The 22,770-nt window shown below is 31.9% G+C and overlaps 1 protein-coding gene across 1 annotated transcript; it reads right to left on the reverse strand.

Annotated features, from left to right (window-relative positions):
• Window positions 1-16: 16 nt before the first annotated feature.
• On the reverse strand, window positions 17-20,813 carry LOC111709917 (soluble guanylate cyclase 88E). The gene is made up of 22 exons (XM_023483858.1): window positions 20,589-20,813; window positions 19,322-19,423; window positions 18,266-18,345; window positions 17,444-17,528; window positions 15,564-15,637; window positions 12,096-12,173; window positions 10,295-10,383; window positions 9,018-9,087; window positions 7,335-7,454; window positions 6,684-6,748; window positions 4,959-5,046; window positions 4,269-4,378; window positions 3,858-3,945; window positions 3,716-3,802; window positions 3,142-3,248; window positions 2,760-2,898; window positions 2,582-2,689; window positions 2,156-2,278; window positions 1,592-1,690; window positions 1,155-1,217; window positions 819-870; window positions 17-753 (listed from the first exon to the last, which is right to left on the reverse strand). The coding sequence occupies exons 4-22, from the start codon at window positions 17,469-17,471 to the stop codon at window positions 665-667; spliced, it is 1,677 nt and encodes a 558-aa protein (XP_023339626.1). The 5' UTR covers window positions 17,472-17,528; window positions 18,266-18,345; window positions 19,322-19,423; window positions 20,589-20,813; the 3' UTR covers window positions 17-664.
• Between the last annotated feature and the right edge of the window lie 1,957 nt (window positions 20,814-22,770).

Below are 22,770 nucleotides of genomic sequence, written 5' to 3' on the forward strand. Positions count from 1 at the left end.
TAGTGCAAAGCTTGCTTAATACAGCAAACATTAAGATTTGTAGATACAGTTTATTAGACAAATTTACAATTCTTAATAGTAATTTAGGAACTTCAAGCTTACTATAAAATGCTAAACAGATTGTGGGTTATCTTAGAATTGAATGTAATTTAAAGGGTGGCTTACATTATTTTCACCACCTTAATGGGTTATCTTAGAATTGAATGTAATTTAAAGGGGGGCTTACATTATTTTCACCATCTTAATGGGTTATCTTAGAATTGAATGTAATTTAAAGGGTGGCTTACATTATTTTCACCATCTTAATGGGTTATCTTAGAATTGAATGTAATTTAAAGGGTGGCTTACATTATTTTCACCACCTTAATGGGTTATCTTAGAATTGAATGTAATTTAAAGGGTGGCTTACATTATTTTCACCACCTTAATGGGTTATCTTAGAATTGAATGTAATTTAAAGGGTGGCTTACATTATTTTCACCACCTTAAGCCGCCTCTGTGTTATTTTCTATTTCTTTCTCTATCTAAACTAAAGAAATCTTTTGAAATTGGACCAAGAAAGTTATCTACTACTTTGGACAAAGTTGCACCGATTTTTCTGTGTTGTTGTTGATTGCCCTTTTTTTATTTTAGTATAGTGAGAACAAGATATTTTCTATATTAACTAGATAACTGTACAAACTCCGCTTTTCATAGTTCCAGCACAGCACTGCTGCTGACTCACTGAGACTCTCCGAATAGCAGCAGCAGTTCCTTCAATGATATTTACTGATATATTAACATCTACGCTTTTTGGTATTAACAAGTAATTCACTTACCTGGTTCACTTTTAGCTTCTGTGGATTGACTGAAATCTCCCTCATTGTCCACCTTTACAAAAACAATCTATTTAAATATAATAAATATATACATTTTACTTGTCTGTTTGTCTGTCTGTATCATTGTACGTCAAAACAGCTAAACCAATGGGGCCCAAATTTGTGTGTGACTCACATGACCCAAGGGAAGGTTTATGAACCATCAAATTAAAAAATAAATATTTCCTGGAAATTGGGCCAATTTGAATAAAACAATCCACCAAAATTTGAGATTGATTTAAAATGGCCAACTCTTGGAGCAACAGTTAAAACTTTTAAATTGTCCAAACATCTTACCTTTGATACTGAGGAAACTGTTTTCAGGTCAGAAAATTTCAAAGACTTTCTCTCTGCTTTACCCTGGTAAACAACAGTCATACTTGTGGTTGGTATTTAAATGGGATTGTATGTGTAAATTTGATTTCAAGTGACCCTCCTTGCAAGGATGGCAATGCCCAATTCACAACGATACCCTGAAAAGCTTTGCCTGTTCAAGTATGAATTATAAATTAATGTTTATAATATAGAAAACTGATTGTTTTCAATTGTAGTTCCTATACAATAGGAACTAGGATGCACATTTCTACTGCAGGAATCATATAAAAAATGTAAAAATTAAAAGCTTTTCAAGCTGCAAAAACGACAATATCTTCCACATTATTTATTATATAATGGTATCTGAATTCGCATTATCATCTTTGCATGTAGAGTCTCTTTAAGAAATCAGTTTTTACCTGAATGAAATAGGACAGCCCAATACCATCTATAGATTTGTTTTCCTTAATCTTAAAGAGTGGAGATAGCAAGGCCTTTGTAGTGTCCTCTATCAAGATCTAAATAAGACTAATTAAATGCAAATTTTCAAATTGATTACAGAAAAGAATTAACAGAAATAGTCATCCATAAGTTAATTTTTCAAATTGTACAAATCTGAACTATTTTTCAGCCTTTTGACAGCATAAATAGGACAGCCAACCCACATAGGATGAGACTGTAAAAGAATGATCTGAAACTCTTTCAAAATGACAACTTCAATGTTAAATTAAGTCTACTGCCTGGAAAATACTCTTTTTATAATCCTTAAGTGATTTTAAAGGGAACAGTTGAAGATAATCATGAATGTAAGGAAACAAACAGTATGAAATCCATATAGTCATCTCTGAAGTCTCATGTCTTGAGTGTAACCCTGAATTAAAGGTATTAAAATCTATAAAAGGCAACATTTCTGACTAAAAATATCAATCTCTTAAAAGTAGAAATAATTTCCTAGAAATTTCTTATTAACAACATGAGCCTACCTCATTTCCTTTGCATTCATCCATAAGAAGAGAGGTTTGCTGAACTGGCACTCCATACACATTAAAAGTTGGTATTACACTCCCAGAAACTGTACAAGTCACTGGCCCAGTACCAATAGTTATCTAATAATTATTTACAATTACTTTACAGGAAAGTTTACTTTACTAAGAGTTCTCTAAGGATTGAGGGAACCTATGGTTAAGTTAAGTCTTTAATTTCCTGAAAAAGTGTTTAGTAGTACACAATTTCATCATCTCTTAAAATACAAATTTGCAATATTTTTCACCAAAACTTTGCAGAGCAGGGCAGGGCGTCAAATAACTTTACATCCATCTATTGGGAAAATCATGGGTCCTTAATATTGGTCAAAAGGTGGTAAAATATATAAATTTAATCCAATTCTACAATAAAATTATATCTGTAACCTTTATTTTGACTCCTTTCTTAGGATTAGACGGATCTCTTAAAGCAAGTGCACTAGCTTCCATTATATCTAAAGCTAGATCAGACATTATCTCAGCTGGGTTCTCTACCTAAACATTTTAGAAAGCATTATTGCAATTTATTGAGATAAACAATTTTGAAAAGAAGATCTTTCTATACCTCTGCTGAAGCCCCTGTCTCCACCATGTACTCAGTTCTTTTCTCATGTTTGAAACATTTATGTTTCTTTACAAGATCATCAAATATGGACTGCAAATTGTTCATGAAGTTTACAACATCCATTGGATTCTTCACATGGCTAAACAATTCAAAGAATTTAATTATTTGGAAACCAAATGGATACTGTATGAACTGGAGATCAGGAAAATGGATACTGTATGAACTGGAGATCAGGAAAATGGATACTGTATGAACTGGAGATCAGGAAAATGCTAATCTTCATCCTAACCCAAAATCTTAACTTAGCTATTTCCTTCTTAATATTGCCTTTTGTAGTCTAAACCATAATACAATTTTTATGGAGTAAATTTTAAAATTTCACCTCACCATCGTACCAAGATCATCTACTTCAACCAACATTGTACTGACTTTTTCACATTTTTTCACCATTGTTGAGGGATCGTTTCCTTGAAGTAACTCAACCGCAATCTTAAACATTGAGAATATTTCTGATGGGATAAAACATCAGAAATTTAACAATGTACCACTTCCAAAAACTTTGAAATGACACATTGAAAGAGCCTCCATCCTGGGCACTAATGAGGACTCCAACCTCTCACGTCACCTTATCATCAATTTGAAATTAACTATGTTTTTGGTCTTTATTTTAAAAGTCTTAAACTTATGAAATTTTATTTTAATATTTCTTCATTTAAAATGTTTCCTACCACCAACAGAAAAGTATAGACAAGAAAAGGCAATAGATTTTTGTTTAATAGGTCAAATTGTGATTGAACATCAGAGCTTGCTGGGACTAAGACCAAACTGCAAAATAAAGATGAACTGTTGACAAGAGGGAAAGTTACTCTCTGAGCACTCATCAAAGAGTTATCTTACACAAGTTTTGACCTTCTGTAAACAGAGATTTCTATATCCTTATTATTTTTTAATTTTACCGGGGTTGGGAGGAACATGTATCCAAGCTCATCATTCTTGTTCTTCAGAGTTGTGGATTTCTGCTCAATTTTCCTGTGTGCATCAACCTGGAAACAATGTTTATATCAATTTGCTCATGAAGTCCTATATGAGGTTTCCTACCTCCTGGTTGCTTTGCATCTTCTTCAGGTTTTCTTCCATGTCTGTTTGGGCATTTGCAAGCATTATGTCCCGAGAGTAGTCATGCATACTATTATATGAGAATATTTAGTTTTGGCTGTTAGTGCTACCAAATTTAATTCTTATGATATGTTACATCTCTGTTTTTGGGTTAAATAAGTTTTGGGAAAACTTCTGATAGTTTTTATTTTTTACAAAAAAAACTAAATATAAACAGCTATCATTCTTCATGTTCTAAAGATTTCCATAGCCAATTCAGCCATGAAATCTATCTAAAATCCCCCATACCATAACAACATAAAAAAATATGTAAAACAAGAGAAATCACAAAAGAATAAATTTGGGCAAAAGTTAATGAACATTGTGGCAACTTAACATGAAGACGATACAAACCTTAGCTCATTGATAAAAAGTCCAGTATAGATCAAACTGCCAAGTCCTTTCATAATGGGACAGGCAAGGAAGAGCATTAGTTTCCACGCATCTATGTAAACCATTTGTCCCTAGAATGAGATTGAGATTATCCATTTTGTAACTCAGATGGGGTGTAAACATAATTTTACATGACTACTCATTAGAGCAGTGCCATTACAGTGGGTTATTAGGGATGAAGGGGTTCCGGAAAACTAAACTTACAGCATGAACCTCTTGCGATTAATGATTAAGCTATTTATATATCTAGACTATCCTAAATCCATTGTAATCTTTGTAAAAAAGCGATAAAGTATATGTTTGTTTTTGCAATTTTTACGTTTTCTATGTAACCTTTGAACACAATGTCTTCTCCAAATTGCCCAATTTAGTGGATTTATTGGATTGTTTCATGGAAAATGAGATGAACAGGAAAAGTATTTATAATAGAATTATTTTTAATCAATGCAAGGTACTTAATACAATGTTTGTAAATGAAAAGATAAGACATATACATTTACTATCATTGGAGCATTTTTACAGAACTTTTTTTATTTGAGACCCCTTATAATTATCTTTTTCTTGACAAGTCCCAATAACTTTCCAATTACAGAAGTAATTATTCTCAAAATAGCCCTCAAACAAACAAACCAATAAAATTGTATCTTTAACCTTGATATGAAGAGTCTTATCAGTCTCATCCAGATTTAAGAGTTCACTAGTTATAGCTGAATGAGAACTATCAGTTCCACCACCTGACCTGTAATAATGATTTGATTTCAAGCAATTTTTTTTATATTTGTTCAGAAATGATTGTTTTGAGTAAAGGTATGTTGTATGTACAGGGTTACCCGCAATGAAAAAGACTTGAATGGAGACCTAAAACTTCTTAAGTACAGGGTGCGTATGGTATTTGACATTCCTAGACAAAATTGAAATCTCTCCAAAACTGATTTTTGATAAAGTTTTTTCAAAAGGATGTTTATTTAGTTATAACCAACATAACGCATTTTGCATCAACGACCTACTCCACTCTTTTCCTGAAGGCAGAGAAGGCACTGACGACCTTTGAGCATGGCATATCATTAAATACTCTAGTTATTTAAGTGATCAGGGACTGTGTTGTGTTGTATGGGGTTCTATTGACATTCTTCTTGACCGAGGACTATAAATAGCAAACGATGGGATTCAAATCTGGGTAGCTGAGGGGCCACAAGTTTGTGTCCCTGGCGTACTTCATTTGCGCCATGCACACCATCCTTTTCATCTTCACTGCATGGCTAATAAACTTACACTTTTGGTGGATGTATAATTTGTACCCTATCTCCTCCTTCACAATCTCCCTCACCACCCAATTGATACTGCCCAGCAACCTCACAATATCCCAGATGGAAGGGCCAAGGTTGTCATTGACCATGATTTGCACGCTATCGGCGATTTCCTTGCTGTAAAAATTGCTATGGTGCCAATTTTTTTCCTTCTTGCAAGAAAAATTCTCTGGCTGGTCTCCAGCATTAAATAAACATTTTTAACATTTTAATTTTCAAAACACACGTGCTCGTAGAGTCCTGTGCTTGCCTGAAGGCTGAATCTACCTTCTAGTCTTGCCGTTGCGCAACATTGTTACAATGACTAATCTGTTGGTCATTGCTGACACACCCCTTATCCTATCCGATTAAATTTGGATCAGCTAATTAATTTAATAATATATACAATGGAAAAAACTACAATTTAAAAAGTCATTTCCTTTATGTATAAAAGTTGATTTTAATTTGGTCTACGAATGCCGCACTCACCCTGTTTAAAGATCAGAAAGTTAAATATGGTTTTGTGCTTTTTAAGAAACAAAATTAAAGCTGTTGGAAATCTTGAATTTAATAAAATGATTGAATGCGTTATAAACTAAAGTTCCACAAATATTCCGAAGAACCAGTTTTGTTGATTACCACTATGTCAACATGGCCTAAACATTGTACACTGAAAGTAAACCGTTAGGACCACTTTTAGAATTTTAGTAATTTCTTTTACATAATACACATTAAATACATTTTTACATGCATTAATGTTACACATTTTTTTAGAAAAATGTTTTTATGTCATATATGAGTCATCAATTTAAAGAACCCCTGCTTCTGTGGTATTATGCCTGATTTGCCAATGCATGGTCAAAACATGAAGGTAGAGTAGTAGTATTTGAATTAAAGAATTGCATGGTACAAATGGTATAATTCTATAATTCTAACCTTAAACATGGTTCAATAGAAATTTTTTGAATTAAATTTCTTAATTTTATGCTATAGAAATCCGCAATATCGACATTGTTAAACTTAATTTTCGAATCTTAAAGCTTGAGCATGTTGTACTATAGTTGTAACGTTGAATATTTTTCGAAATTACCTTAATTTGTCAATTTCATCAAGGGTAGCAAGCTCAAACATACTGTTTATTCTTGATTCTATTACCTAATGTAAAAAATGGAAACCACATATTTAGATAAAAAATCCATATAGTTTGGTAGAAAACCATATTTTTGGATATAGAAAAGATAAACCTTATACTTTGAAATAACTATATATTTGGATTTACAATTGGATATAAGAACCATTCATTTTATATAGAAATTATATATTTGAATACATGAACCAAACATTTGGATTCAGACACATGCATTTGGATACAGAAGCCATATATTTGGATACAGAAACCATTCATTTGGATAAAGAAACAATAAATTTTGATATAGACCCATGCATTTGGATACATAAACCAAACATTTTGATATAAAAACCAACCATTGGGTATAGACGCATGCATTTGGATATATAAACCAAACATTTGGTTATATAAACCATTCATTTGGATATAAAAACCAAACATTTGGATATAGAAACCATATATTTAGATATAAAAGCCAAACATTTAGATATAGAAACCATATGTTTTGGTAAGGACTCATGCATATAAAGTTGGGTATATAACCAAATCTTTAAGTGTACGCTTACACCAATTAGTTATTAACCAATAATAAGCTTACTAAAATTTGATTACCTCATATTTGAAATCTATTAAAGGTTTAATGAGTTCAAAGTATTCAGTCAGTTTCCTGCCCACCATTTGAGGAATACAATTCCTTAGAGCAGAGCCCATATTCTTAACCACCATATCATTCTAAAATCATAATCGTTTTACAATTCCTTAGAACAGATCCCATATTCTTAACCACCATATCATTCTAAAATCATAATCTTTTTACAATTCCTTAGAGCAGATCCCATAGACTTAACCATCATATCATTCTAAAATCATAATCTTTTTACAATTCCTTAGAACAGATCCCATATTCTTAACCACCATATCATTCTAAAATCATAATATTTTTACAATTCCTTAGAACAGATCCTATATTCTTAACCACCATATCATTCTAAAATCATAATCGTTTTACAATTCCTTAGAACAGATCCTATATTCTTAACCACCATATCATTTCTAAAATCATAATCGTTTTACAATTTCTTAAAACAGATCCTATATTTTTAACCACCATATCATTTCTAAAATCATAATCGTTTTACAATTTCTTAGAACAGATCCCATATTCTTAACCACCATTTCATTCTAAGAGCATCACACTTTATACAGGGTTACCCACAAAGAATGAGTCTTCATAGACGACTGTACGGAATGTATACTGTCTGTTTCCTTATATGGATGATTCCAGGCATCTACAAAGCTAGTTCTTTCATTACCTTATCATTGAAAAACCATCAAAAGATTTAGAAGAACTTAATTCAACCATGGAATTTTCAGATTTATAAAAATTCAGGTCGTCTTTACAGTCTCATCCTTTGTGGGTAACTCTGTATAATTCCTTAGAGCAGATCCCATATTCTTTACTTCACCATATCACTCTTAAATCAAGTCGATTTACACCTTGAAACTTTTACAGGAACTTTATCCGATATTTTGAGAAACCCTCTATTTGCAGTGGGGATGGTCCAATTCACAACAGTTATCTTTTGAATGAATGAAATATCCAAGTTCTTTCAACTCTAATTATCTTTGGTTTTGGCTTCTTTGTCAAATTAACTTGTGGATTTATGCTACACTAATAATGGGGGGAATTTGTCAAAATTAAACACTTTAATCTAGAAAAACAAACATGTTTTCCACACCATTGATGATCAGATATAGGGTAAAAGGGAAATATTTTGAATTGTACAAAGTCCAGAACGCCCAGAAGAATAAAAAACGAAAGAACAGGACCTTTGAACATTTTTTTCCAAATTGCAACTTTGATTTTTTAAACTTTCACCTTCAAAGGAGTTGGACAAACAAACTCTTGATGCTTTATTTTAGGAAATAATAACTTTTAGAGTAATAAAAGGACTGTAATGGCAGTTTCAAAATTGCAATGCCCGATTCACAACGGTACCCCTTACTAAAAATTTGGAAGATAATTCTTTTTTAATCTTCTAGTGTTCTTTTCTAAAAGCTCCAATATATTTTCACGCAGTAGACATGCGCAAGTCACTTTTGTAGTAAAACCACAATAAAAAGAACAAATTTTCAATATTGTTAACATTGAAATCTCATTCATACTCGTTGTTAATTAAATTTAGGGTCACTTAAAATTACGCTTACAGTCTCTTTAAGTTATAATGGTTTCTAGAATTTAACTATACATTTATTTTTATTTTATTGACTTGTAAATAGCATGTATGTTTGTACCTGAAAAAGTATACAGAAGGGGAACATTTCAAAAAGGATATTAGCCTTGATTGGCATCGACGAAATTGATCTAAATTAATAAATATCATAAAGTTATAAATATTAAGATAATAATTATATCATAAAGGTACACATATTAAAATAATAAATACCATAAAGTTAAAAATATTAAGATAATAATTATATCATAAAGGTACAAATATTAAAATAGTAAATGCCATAAAGTTATAAATATTAAGATAATAATTATATCATAAAGGTACACATATTAAAATAATAAATACCATAAAGTTAAAAATATTAAGATAATAAATATCATAAAGTTACAAATATTAAAATAATAAATATCATAAAGTTATAAATATTGAAATAAAAGACAATAAAGACTGTTAAAAATCAAATATGATTTTGGCATCATATAATAATCAGAACAAAAGCCATAATTTTTTACTTTATTTACCTTTTTTTTAGGCTTTAACTTTAAATTGTTGCACTATCTGCAACAACTTTTCGCTTTTAAAATCATCAAACAATAACAAAAAATTATGGATGTTTTAATATTTTTTCGTGTGTTTAGAAACATCTAAATTTTTAAGGCTAATTTTTAAAATTCTGAACATTCCCCGGATGATGTAAGATCCCACAAAAAATAGAGCCCGATCAGTTCAGCAGTTTTTAGGTTAATTAGATACCATATACATATATGGTATGTATGTATCAATTTATAATTCACAATTATTATAGTAAAACAAAAGTTTAACTATGTTTTCTAACTGAAGAGGAATAATCCGAAACTTTTTGTATTATAAATATGTTAACTGCCTATACCCCTTTTTCCTGTTGACAATAATAAAATTATATTTAAAAGTTGATGATGAAGTCAGTTATGATTTATCGTTTCGCTCTCAAAATTCGAAAACCAAAAAAAAGTAATCCCAAAAAATATTAACTTTTCGTTGTTACTTCAAGTGACCCTCCGCTAAAAGATGGGCATACCTGATTCATAAACGTACCTTTAGAACTTTTTCCTGATCAATAATATGAAAGATTTCGTTGGGTTTTTAGCTTAAAAGTCTTTTTAATCTGAAAATTAAATCCCAATTATGGAGAATACCATGAATCGAAAATAAGTAAATTTTAACAAGAAAACATTGATATCTCATTCATTCATGATCAGTCAAAGCTTTCATCGAACCCGTTGTGAATCGACATGCCATTTTATTAATGTAGGGTCCCTTGAAATACCCTGGACGGTCCCTTTAAATATTTTTCCAGACCTGGTTTCTTTTGCCTGTAGATACTCTTGATATCCATTATTCTTAAACGTCAATTCAAAATGGAACACTGCAGTGTCAAAAACTATTTCCTAAAGGTTAAAATGTCTATTATTTTATTGTTTGTTAATGTTATACTGGGTGTTCTACTTAACATGACAGCAAAAATATATTATTTAAAGATTGCATTTGTTCTCTGATAGCTACGGGTTACAAACAAACGATGAGACTGTAAAGACGACCTGAAACACAAATATGATGAATCCAAGTTCCAATATTAAGTTTTTATTGATTGAACAAAGAAAGAAATACGTTTTAGTTGCAGCTAAATATGATTAAAGGAAACAACAATATAAATTCCGAACAGTCTCATCCTTGGTGGGGAACATTGTATGTAAAAGGACAGAGTGTGTTTTAGAAAAATGCCACGACTTTCAAGCTTTCAATTCTTTGGCATTATTAAAGATGAAAAAAAAAGTTTTATAGAAAGGCAAACATCATTTTTGATATGCCCGAACTTGGGGATTTTATTGATATTTTTTAAGAATCATTCCAGTAAGATTTTCGTATATTGATTCAAAAATCAAAGACGACACTTAAGTCGTAACTAAACAGTCATGTTCAGTTAGATACCCCCTGTAAAGCTAATTGGGTGAAACTTTTTTGATAAAAATGCTCAAATCCATGCCTTGCACCAGTTCTAAAGTTTTCTCTGATATATTTAAAAATCGCTAATGTACAGGGTGTCACAATAAACATGGGAATTCAGAGACGAATTCGGAATCGTCTTTGTAAAGAATTAGATTTGTGTTACCTAAGTTCAATGGTCAAAATAATGTTACGCCTGCTAGAGTTCAGTGAAACCCTTAATAACGAATACATCTGAAGAATTTATCAAATGCCGTCTTGAAAATTTTTAAATGAGTTTTATACTTTATTACGTAAATTTCAGTATTTGCGAAAATAAATAAATAGCCATGAATATTCGGGAACAGTTTTGAAGAGTTCCATATAATCATTTAATTAAAAAAACTAAATATCTGCAACATTCCATTATCAGAAAGTGAAGAATACGACATTTGATGAATTCTTTCGATGTATTCGTTATTAAGGGTTTCACTGTATAATTTATGTAAACGGTAGAAGACTGTTTTGTTATTCTGAAAAACATTGTATGATGTTCTGTAACATTTCTACACGATAAAAAGTGAAGAGAAATAACATATACTATGTTTGTATACACGAATTTCTGCAATTATTAAGTACAATACAGTATGCAAGAAAAACATAAACAAACAAGTTGTGAACTCTAGCAGACGGAATTCAGCTTTTCTATTAGGCATCACCATACAAAATATGAAAATCATTTACAAAGACAATATCAAAATCGTCGCTGAATTCCCATGTTTATTTTAGGTCAGAAAAAAATTTTGTTTCGAAGTAAAAAATAAAACTGGATTTTTTAATTCCATAAAGCTAATTGGGTGAAACTGTTTTGATGAAAATGCTGAAATCCACCTTGCACCAGCATTAAAGTTTTCTCTGATTTTTAAAAAAAATTATTCATGTAAGCCAAAACAAATATTTCGTCCAAGTAAAACAAAAAAAACCCTGACATTTTTGGAAAGATATTTGTCAAAGTATCAAAAATTTCGTTTTTAGTCTTGAATCAACCTTTTCTGACCTCTGCTACTTAAATCGTTAATTACTGAATGAGTTTATTTTTTTTTCAAATTTTTTCTTTGCTAAATGTTTTTTTTGATGGTGCAAAAAGGATTTGACATGTTTGATGAAATAAGAAAACCTGTTTTAGCAGTTTAGCTTCTAGCTTGTTATCAAGTTGTCCAGTGTTGCGAAACAGCATTTTTGCAATTTCTTTAACCTAAAAAAATTAAGAAGATTGTTTTTCAATGTTTAAGGAACTGTTCCGGTTTGCCTGGTATAATCTGTATGTGTATTGCACAGCTTGCTCTAGCTAGTTAGATGTCGGCCCGGTTTGCTTGGTATGATCTGTATGTGTATTGTGTACTGCACAGCTTGCTCTAGCTAGCTAGATGTCGGCCCGGTTTGCCTATGATCTTAATGTGCGCTGCTACTGCACAGCTTGCTCTAGCTAGTTAGATTTCGGCCCGGTTTGCCTGGTATAATCTGTATGTGTACTGTACAGCTCGTTCTAGCTGGTTAGAGTTGGCCGAGGGAGGGTGTCCAGAGTTCCTCAAATAGTAATCACCGCCACCCAAATCTGTTTTGCGGCAATCGCGCTCCTCAATTGGTAATCTTCACCACCTCAAATAGTAATCAGCCCAAAAAAGCATAACATTAAATCGTTTATTTCTTAGAAATAAGACCATATTGACCTCTTGTAATGGCCCTATGGTGTACAATATTGTTAAAGCCTTCTTTATTGCTTCTTAGTTTCGAAAATAAATCAATAAATATGCCACACTAAGTGCCAGAAATATATTACGTTTTTTAGTTTCAAGTTTTGCTTTAAGAATGTTTGCGGCATTTTCCTCTGAATGTTGTTTTAAACTCCTTATATAGATAGGAAACTTTAACCCATTATTAGTGGACTAAATACTTCATTTTCAGTAGTGGGTGTGGTGGGACTAATTTTTCAAAATTTTATGTTCTTTCTATGCATATAATTAGTTTTGTTGTAGATGTTGAACTCGAGTAGACGAATACAAAAATCTAAACACTGTAAAGGTTTTTTGAAAATATCTTTTAAATGGAGATGGATATTACTTTGCGTAGGATGAGATCATTTTTAGTAAACAGGCAGCCCGACCTTTTATTATCTTAACGCCAATCATGAAATGCAGTCATTAAAGTGGCGAATTGGATCTAAGATTCGGCTAAAATGAACTGTGCCTTGATTCTCAGTTTTTGTTGACCAAACAAATCTGAAAATAATTTGAAAATTTAGTTTAAGTCAATACAGATGCCATAAAACCCCGATAGATGTCGAAAATTGTGTTAAAAGTGCATTAAATTCAAATCACAGAAAACAAAATTTTACGGTGATTACAAATTGAGGAGCGCGCTTGCCGCAAAACAGATTTGGGTGGCGGTGATTACTATTTGAGGAACCCTGGACTCCCCCCCCCCTCGTTGGCCCGATTCTTGAAACGAACCGTACTTTACAGTGCTTCGTGCAAAGATGGCAATGTCCGATTCACAATTGTAACCTTAAAAGTTTTGTCTGGTCAAGTATAAATTAAATATCAGAGTTTATAATTTTACAAACTGGTTATTTTCGATTGTGACTTCTCTACAAAATTGACTTGCGCATCTCTACTACAAGAAGGCACAGCTAACTTAACTGAATTAAATACTTTTAAACCTAATAAACGACAATACCTTCCACATTATTGATCAGATAAAGGTTTTAAGGGTACTGTTGTGAATCTGGCATAGAAATCTTTGCATAAAGGATCACTTAAATTTACACTTACAGTCCCTTTAAACTGAAAGATCCCTATATTTAATGACGAGGTAAGGGTTAGGGGGGGGGGGGTAGGGTCTAAGAGTGAAATAAAATTATTTTCATTCCACTTTTTGGCTAAAACATTACAACGTTATTGTACATGAAAGAAATCAATCATGATTTAACATTGGAAGTATATACTTCCTACCTGTCTCCAATATTCTCCTAATAAAACAGATTTAACATTGGAAGTATATACTTCCTATCTGTTTCCAATATTCTCCTAATAAAACAGATTTAACATTAGAAGTATATACTTCCTATCTGTTTCCAATATTCTTTTGATAAAACAAATTTAACATTGGAAGTATATACTTCCTATCTGTTTCCAATATTCTCCCAATAAAACAGATTTAACATTGGAAGTATATACTTCCTATCTGTTTCCAACATTCTCCCAATAAAACAGATTTAACATTAGAAGTATATACTTCCTATCTGTTCCCAATATTCTCCTAATAAATCAGATTTAACATTGGAAGTATATACTTCCTATCAGTTTCCAATATTCTCCTGATAAAACAGATTTAACATTAGAAGTATATACTTCCTATCTGTTTCCAATATTCTCCTGATAAAACAGATTTAACATAGGAAGTATATACTTCCTATCTGTTTCCAATATTCTCCTGATAAAACAGATTTAACATTGGAAGTATATACTTCCTATCTGTTTCCAATATTTTCCTGATAAAACAGATTTAACATAGGAAGTATATACTTCCTATCTGCTTCCAATATTCTCCTGATAAAACAGATTTAACATTAGAAGTATATACTTCCTATCTGTTTCCAATATTCTCCTAATAAAACAGATTTAACATTGGAAGTATATACTTCCTCTCTGTTTCCAATATTCTTCTAATAAAACAGATTTAACATTAGAAGTATATACTTCCTATCTGTTTTTAATATTCTCCTGATAAAACAGATTTAACGGATTTTACGTTGTAATGTCTGATATAATCTTTTTAAATAAACATATCCTTACCTTTTCTTAGAATTAGATAAAATCAGGCATTTTTAGACACCCTGAGACATTCTTATAATATCTTAGCCCTTTTTAGACATTCTGAGACATTCTTATGCATTCTTAGCCATTCTTAGCCATTCTTAGACATACTTAGACATTCTTAGACATTATTAGACACCCGGGTTCCGTGCACTGGAGCTTAGCCTAGTATCGTGTGAGGTAGATATGCCCTAATCTCAGGCGACTCGTGTCAATATTATACAAACGGTTCAGGATAATCTGAGGGTCAAATATTTTAGCACGGTTCAAATCTGTACATATCCTTAGAGAAGGGCATAGTTTTTTTTTGAACAAACGAAATTTTTGAGAATGAACAAAATTTCGTAAAAAAGGGTGTTCAGAAAAAAAGAATGGTGGACAAACGAAATGGAAAGTTCACAGAAATGAAAAAAATTTAGTTTTTAAAAAACGAACGAAAAAAATATTTTTTTTTTTACTGCACGAACAATTTTTTAAAAGATTAAAAAAACAATAGTTTTTTTTTACTAAACGAACGATTTTTGGAACAAACTTAAAAACAATAGTATTTTACTGAACAACCAAATTTTTCGAAGAAATTTTTGAAAAAATATCGTTTTTCTTTTTTGAACAAATGATTTTAATGAATGAACGATTTTTTGAACAATCGTTCAGTGAGAAAACGAACGATGACTTCGAATGAAATGAAAGAAAAAGTCAACGAGCACATCTCTACATATCAGGCCTGAATAACATTAATTTATTCAGACATTTTGAGACACTCTTTATACCTGTCCTTGGACAAAATAATGAAATCCTCTTCTTCTAGTTCTATATTGCATAACTAGCTTCGTCGGGTCCTCATCTGAAGTAAGATTTAGTTTTATTAACAAGTAAAAAACGAGCATGATTCTCGCCAACCCTCTTTTCAGTATTAATGAAGCGTGGATGGATGAATGTGCTGCCAGATTACAACCCCTGGTAGATCAATATAAACCCAAACAACACCAAACTTTCGCAATTGAAAAATTCCGAGATTTGATCGTAACAATTCAATCCTGTCAAAGGGATAAAAAAATATCTCTTTAAAAAAAAGTTTTCAAAAATTAATTCGTGACATTAAGATGCATAAGTTTTTTTCATAGATAAATATAGATTGCACATAAGACGACATTTTTTATAGATAAAGATAGATTGCACATAAGACGACATTTTTCATAGATAAAGATAGATTGCACATAAGAAGACATTTTTCATAGATAAAGATAGATTGCACATAAGATGACATTTTTCATAGATAAAGATAGATTGCACATAAGACGACATTTTTCATAGATAAAGATAGATAGCGCATAAGACGACATTTTTCATAGATAAAGATAGATTGAGCATAAGACGACATTTTTCATAGATAAAGATAGATTGCGCATAAGACGACATTTTTCATGGATAAAGATAGATTGCGCATAAGACGACATTTTGAAAGATGTAAATGTACATGAGATGTTTTAAAGATATTCCTATTATATAGATTAACTAGGTCGGTTGTGATCATTGGCTATTCTTATGTCATCATGAGTACTTGTGGTGTACATGAGTTCTGTAGAGAGAAATTTAAGTTAGTTTAGTCCTTCTCATGTCCTTCTTCAATTCTCGTTAATATGATATATATTGCTCAGTGAAATATTGTTGTTCAAATAGTTCCATTCCCGGAGTTATTTTACACTCTATTAAAACACCAAACCACCCCGCTTATCATTGAAGTACACTTTGACCCCTAGAAGTATGAGTTTGCGGACTGTACAATTCTTGGTGTGTTTATTTATTTATCAATAGTTCTTTCAAATATTTTTTATTCGAATTTTTGGTCTATATAATTCAACAACCTTTATACTTAAAGAGATGTCTTTCAATTTTATTCTCACTCATCGAAAAACGGAAAAACTAGGAAAAATTGAATAATCATATGAAAACTAAGCTAAACTAAAGGAGAAGCTCAAATTTATGCGACGGTATCCATTTGTTGCCTCTTAGCTCCACTGGTTTTGCACATAATTATAATTAAATAAGCAAATTTAACAACGTTACATATTAGACATTTTAAATAGTTATGTTCTTTTCAAATAGCTCTTTAATAATAAGAGTTATCAATAAAAAAACATATCTAAAGTTGACTTTGGTTTGAAGGGATGCTTAAAAAGGGACTGAACAGGAACTATGAAAGGGGTTATTGGCTAAACCTTAGAATCTTAGAAGTTGATTGAGACATATAAGAGTTCTATCTGATGTTCTTCTCTCGAGAAATTGACATAAAACTGTGTCAAAATTATACCAATCATACTTCCGTATCACGTGACCAGAACTCCCTCCAATGACAGTGCAGTATACAGGTCATATGATACAGACGGAGACACGTGACAATTTAATACTGCACTGCCATTGGTTGGAGTTCTGGTGACATGTTCCGGACGTATAAATAATATTATCAATTATATCTATTAAAAATGAAAAATCTTACAGATATTATTTAACACCTGAGATTCTCTGGTTTCAGCCTATACACAGTTTCATTTTTCCTGTACAGTCCCTTTAATTTATCAAATTTAATCAGCGTGAATGGTACAGTAAATCAAAAATATTTAATTTGTAAGATAATAGAAATTTGCATTACCTTCAATAAAGAAAGATGGTGCCTTCATTTTTGGGAAGGTGTATTCAGATAATCATGGAGATTGTCCAAGTTCAAGAAAAAGTCCCTGGAAAGTATATTTTAGATAATCAATGGGAATTTTCCAAATCAGTAATGCACAAGGCACTTTAGTAGAAAAACAACTGTAAAAAATAATAAGTTTTCAAAGTTATAAACATTGATATCTAATTCATACATGATCCAAGCATTTAAGTCATGAATCGGGCATTACCATCTTTGCATGGAGGGACAGGGTCACTTGAAATTAGTCCCTGTAAGCAAAGAAAATTTTCCTTTCTTAAGATTGGAATGAAATTGAAATTGACCTTAAAGAAAATAAATCTGCAAAAATATTTAAACAAAGAGTAATCAATATTTATCTCTTGAGAATTATGAGAGGTTTAAATGCGAAAAACCTAGCTGTATATCGTGTGAATAAATTTTATATAAAAAAACTAAAATAACTGAAACTTTATTAGCTTATTTCTGTTTCTGTAACTACCATCATTAACACACTGTATTTTAATTTATCTCTACATTAATCCCTCTGATCTCACCCTGCCACAGATCACCTGACAATCTCCTTCCTTCCAATCAACTCCTTACCTATCCAATCACATATCTTAATATGTGTAATCAATTATATTCAGTATCGTTAATTAACTTCAGGCCAACCACTCAAAACAACCATCCCTGGTTAGGCGGGTCCAAACTGCATAGTATATTGTGATTGCTTATTTGTAATATCTCATGCTTTGTAGTTGAATAAATATATGAAATATGAAGTATGAAGTATCCAATAACCTGATTCTACGACCAAGCAACAGCAAGGTCTGTTCATATCCATAGTCCTTGGCAATCTTCACAAAATATGCTCCCATTCCCTTTTGACAAAACAAAAGGTTAATGGAAGTTTTCAAGAAAAATAAAAGGGTTATAGATAGGCTAACGTCGAATTCAATATGATGAATTCGTAAATAATTATTATGTAATAATATTTTTTAACTGTTTCATATACAATATTCTTTAAACTACGATTATTTATTGGTGTCTCTGCTCTCGGTGCTTCACCTGTGGCGATCAAAAAAAATCATCAATTAAAGTACATTGTATACAAAACAACAAAAATATTATGAAATATCAAATATTTATGAATGGATCGAATTAAATTCGATAATATCATAGGATATACTATCTGAATGTTTAAAGGTTTAAATTGAATTGAATTATTTAATACGATCTTTATAAAAATATTGCACGTTGCACCCTTTAATTTAAAATACCTACAGCACAGGGACTGAATTTAATGAATTTGAGCTGGATCTCTGAACTACCTATTGCCGGTTAAAATCTTAAATCACTGATTTGAAGTAGATCTCATGTAGTTTTATATCGACGTGACTCATGATTTGAACCGACATTGGTAGCTATAGTGACTCAACGTGCAGGGGCGCAATTATCACTTTTGTCAGGGGCAGGGGGGGGGGGCAAAATTTAATTTTTCACGGTTTTAGTAGGGGGGGGGGGGGGGGGGCTATCCCCTCGTCTAGAATTTTTGTTCAAAATAAAAGTGTTTTTATTAAGGTTTGAAAGTCTTTGAAAACTTAATTTTAAAATACTGTTTTACTAAAAGAAGCTCCAGGGCCCCAAAAGTAATAGACCACAAATTTGTGAAGTATGTCTACACCAGTTTAGTGACAGCACAGTACAACAATATCCGGAGATATTTGGTGATGATTAGTTCAAGAATTTTCCAAACTCCATACACAACGATAAAGGATTTTGCTTTAACAAATGCTTGTCTTTGATTGTAAAATTTTTGACATCATTCCACCGTGTTTAGACTTATTTTTATTCTACCTCATAGAACTCTTCTTCTTTCATCGAGAGGTTTTTCATGGCAGATTTTCCAATTTTTCCGATCAAGCTCTCTTTAAACTCTTCTTTGGCGTCAAAATTATCCTAAATGAATTGAGTTTTTGCCACAAACTTAATTTATCTTATTGCCTATGTATTTGCATGCATGTTAGATTATTTGATCGAACAGAATTCATACAGTTAGAACCAGAAAACTTTGAAATAGGAAGACGACTCTATAACAATATTGGAGTGTATTTTAATGGTGTATCTTTCGACCTACGCACTACTTCTGACCTACGCCAAATCCGCTATGCTACACACCCGACCTACTAGCACGTGGTTTTACGGCTGCTATTTGGACTTGTGGCCGCAGCGCCTTGCCTCCTAACCTGTCCTAGCCACGGCGCTCGGCCCCAGCTAGCCTGTCCTAGCCGCAGCGCTCGGCCCCATAAATTGTCTTAACCTAACCTAACCCTCAAATAATACAAAAATAAACAGCTGGCGTAGGTCCGATATTGCAGTAGGTCGGAAAGATAGTAGGTCAGAGTTCAGTAGGGGAATGTTGCGTATTGATGATGTAACATTACCATTTGATGTTGTCACTCTTGTCACAAAGCAAATAGTTTAACTGAAATTACTAATTTGGTGAAATGAGTCTGTTTACACTTCATAACTGCTGTGTCCGATGTTCATTAGACTATTTAAGTCTTAACTAGAGCTAGTCTAAAAGTTGTCTTCCTATTTCAGAGTTTTCTGGTAAAAAATGTTTTTTTAATATTTTTTTTTAATTTCAAATTTTTCAAAATACAAAATTTTAATAATAGCAGTGGATTTTTCTCTGGCTGTTGTATCTCTTTTAAGCTGATTATGCACCAATATTATGTTCCTCTCTTTATTTATATATTTTGTTGTCAAAATGATCGTTCATTTTCCACTTTTTCTCTTTTTTCCATGAACAATCGTTCAGTAAAATCGTTCGTTCAGTATTTTCGTTTGCTCAGTAAAATCGATCATTTCAAAAATTCGTTCGTTCATTAAAAACGATAGTATTTTTAAAGTTCAAGATCGTTCAAATAATTTAAATTATTCGTTAAAAAAATGATAGTTATTTTAATTGTTATAAACGATCCAGGTCGTTCGTTCATCGTCCGCTTTTTTCTAAACAGCGCCATCATTCACGGAAACTTTCTTTCTCAAAAGTTTTGTTCGTTTATGCCATCTCATACTACGGATAACGCTGTTGTACAATTAATTTGATAGAAATTACCTGTTCAAGTTGTAATTGCTCTTTAACCTTTGCCCAAGCTTTTTCTCCGTGAACATTTTTTATGTACTCCGCCATATTTTGTAATATTAAGCCGTACATTCCGTACAATTTGTTTATGTGGCGGAAAATTCTGCAGAATATAACTTATTAATATTCTTATATATATATAAATTTGAAATCTGCAAAATCTCTCTTTGTATGTCCTAAGCTGAAAACTTTAGAATGGAATATTTTTAATCCCGAGCTGGGAACTTTAGAATGGATAAACTTTAATCCTGACTTCTTGATCCGAATATCCACTGTGGAAACTTTTCATTTTTGTTCTAATCCACTCTTTTTCTCTCTCCTTGGATATCCGATAATTGTTTTCTCCAATGAGAATATTTCTGTTCTCTCATTGGTTGCCCGCTTTTCTCTGATTGGCTGCTACAGTTTCTCAGATGATTAAATATTAATTTGAATTTTATCGTTTTTCATACACTTTTAAGATAATCTTGCAAGATTATGTTAATCTTGAGATTATCAAAAAGAGAGGATCAAGCATTAATCCCGATATCCACCATTCTTAAGTTTTCAGCTCTGTGGTGGATATCAGGATTAATGCTTAATCCACTCTTTTTCTTAATCTCCAGAGAAGTCAACATATCGGGATTAAGGATATCACATTCTAAAGTTTTCAGCTCAGATAAGTTAATTAATCTGGAGATTAATAACAAGAGGAGAACAAGCATAATTTAATCTGGAGATTAAGAAAAAGAGTGGATCAAGCATTAATCCTGATCCTCCATTTAAAAGTTCCCAGCACTAACTATAGAACCCCTGAGCTGGAAACTTTTGAATGGTGGATATCAGCATTGATGCTTGATCCACTCTTTTTCTTAATCTCGAGATTAAATAATGCTTGTTCTCCTCATGCTTTTAATCTCCAGATTAATTAACTGATCTGGATTAAGGATATCCCATTCTAAAGTTTTCAGCTCTGGACTGGGAACTTTAGAATGGGATACCATTAATCCCGACTGCTTAATCCATTGTAGACACTGTTGAGTTCTTGCTTGATCCACTCGTATAGTACAGAAAAATAAAAAAATCGGGTTTTAAAATTAAGAGTCCTTCACGTTTCTGTATATTACTCTAAATGGCGCGCAAAATTTCAAATTTAACGGCTTCTGATACGCGACTCTAATTGGTTGAATTTTATACACTTTTCGGGATACAAGTACAAGATTAAGTTAGTCTCGAGATTACGAAAAAGAGAGGATTAAGCATTAATCTCGATATCCACTATTATAAAGATCCTAGCTCTGGACTGATTTGCCTCAAATATTCATTGGGAACTCTAGAGAACCACAGGAATATTCTCTTAGTTTGGTTTTGAGAAACTAAATTGAGTGGGTCAAATTTACAACCAAATGTGCGGGTAAATGGCGCGCCAGGAGTAACTATGATTGTGTACAATAGGCATCGCTGGGTTCTCAAGCTAGTAGTTTATAAAATTACCATTCTAAATTATAATTTAAAGTTCAAAGCTAAAACAGATACGAGTCTTATTCTTAACGATAGTTAAGATCGTAAATACTAGAACCCATAAAACTTTGTACTATGCGACGACATTTGAGCAAATTTTATCTGTATTTGATGTGGTTTTAAAGCAAAAAGTTTTACTAGTATCTCTAAATACAGTTTTGAAGTGAAATAAAGGAATTGAGTTCTTTCCACAAACTCTGATTTACTAATCCCTAAATCTTTGAAACCTGAGGTCGTAGACATTTGATATTTTAAACTATGAATTCTGTTTAATCGAACAGTCCTGGTTTGAAATATCAAAGGTTTACACCATCAGATTGCAAATATATAGGGATTATAAAATTTGCATTTGTTGCAGTTTCGATGTGTAATTGAACGATTGCTGTGTTTCCATTGAGCTATACTATAACTAGAGTTGAACTGCCACAGTTTTTTAGCTCCCACTGTAACCAGAAAGGTGTTCAATATTAATCTGAAAATCACTGAAAATATTTGAAATATTTATATGCTAAAATGTCTCGTGCAGATTTAATACTGAATACTAAGAATATATTGGAAATATAATGTCTCGTGTCTCAACTTTTCGGAGAGGGGTGCCATACGCAACCCCCCCCCCCCCTTCCGATAATAATGTTAGAAAGGGGCTTTATTTGTA

Source organism: Eurytemora carolleeae, unplaced genomic scaffold (genome assembly GCF_000591075.1).
Source record: "Eurytemora carolleeae unplaced genomic scaffold, Eaff_2.0 scaffold1014, whole genome shotgun sequence".
Taxonomy (NCBI): domain Eukaryota; kingdom Metazoa; phylum Arthropoda; class Copepoda; order Calanoida; family Temoridae; genus Eurytemora; species Eurytemora carolleeae.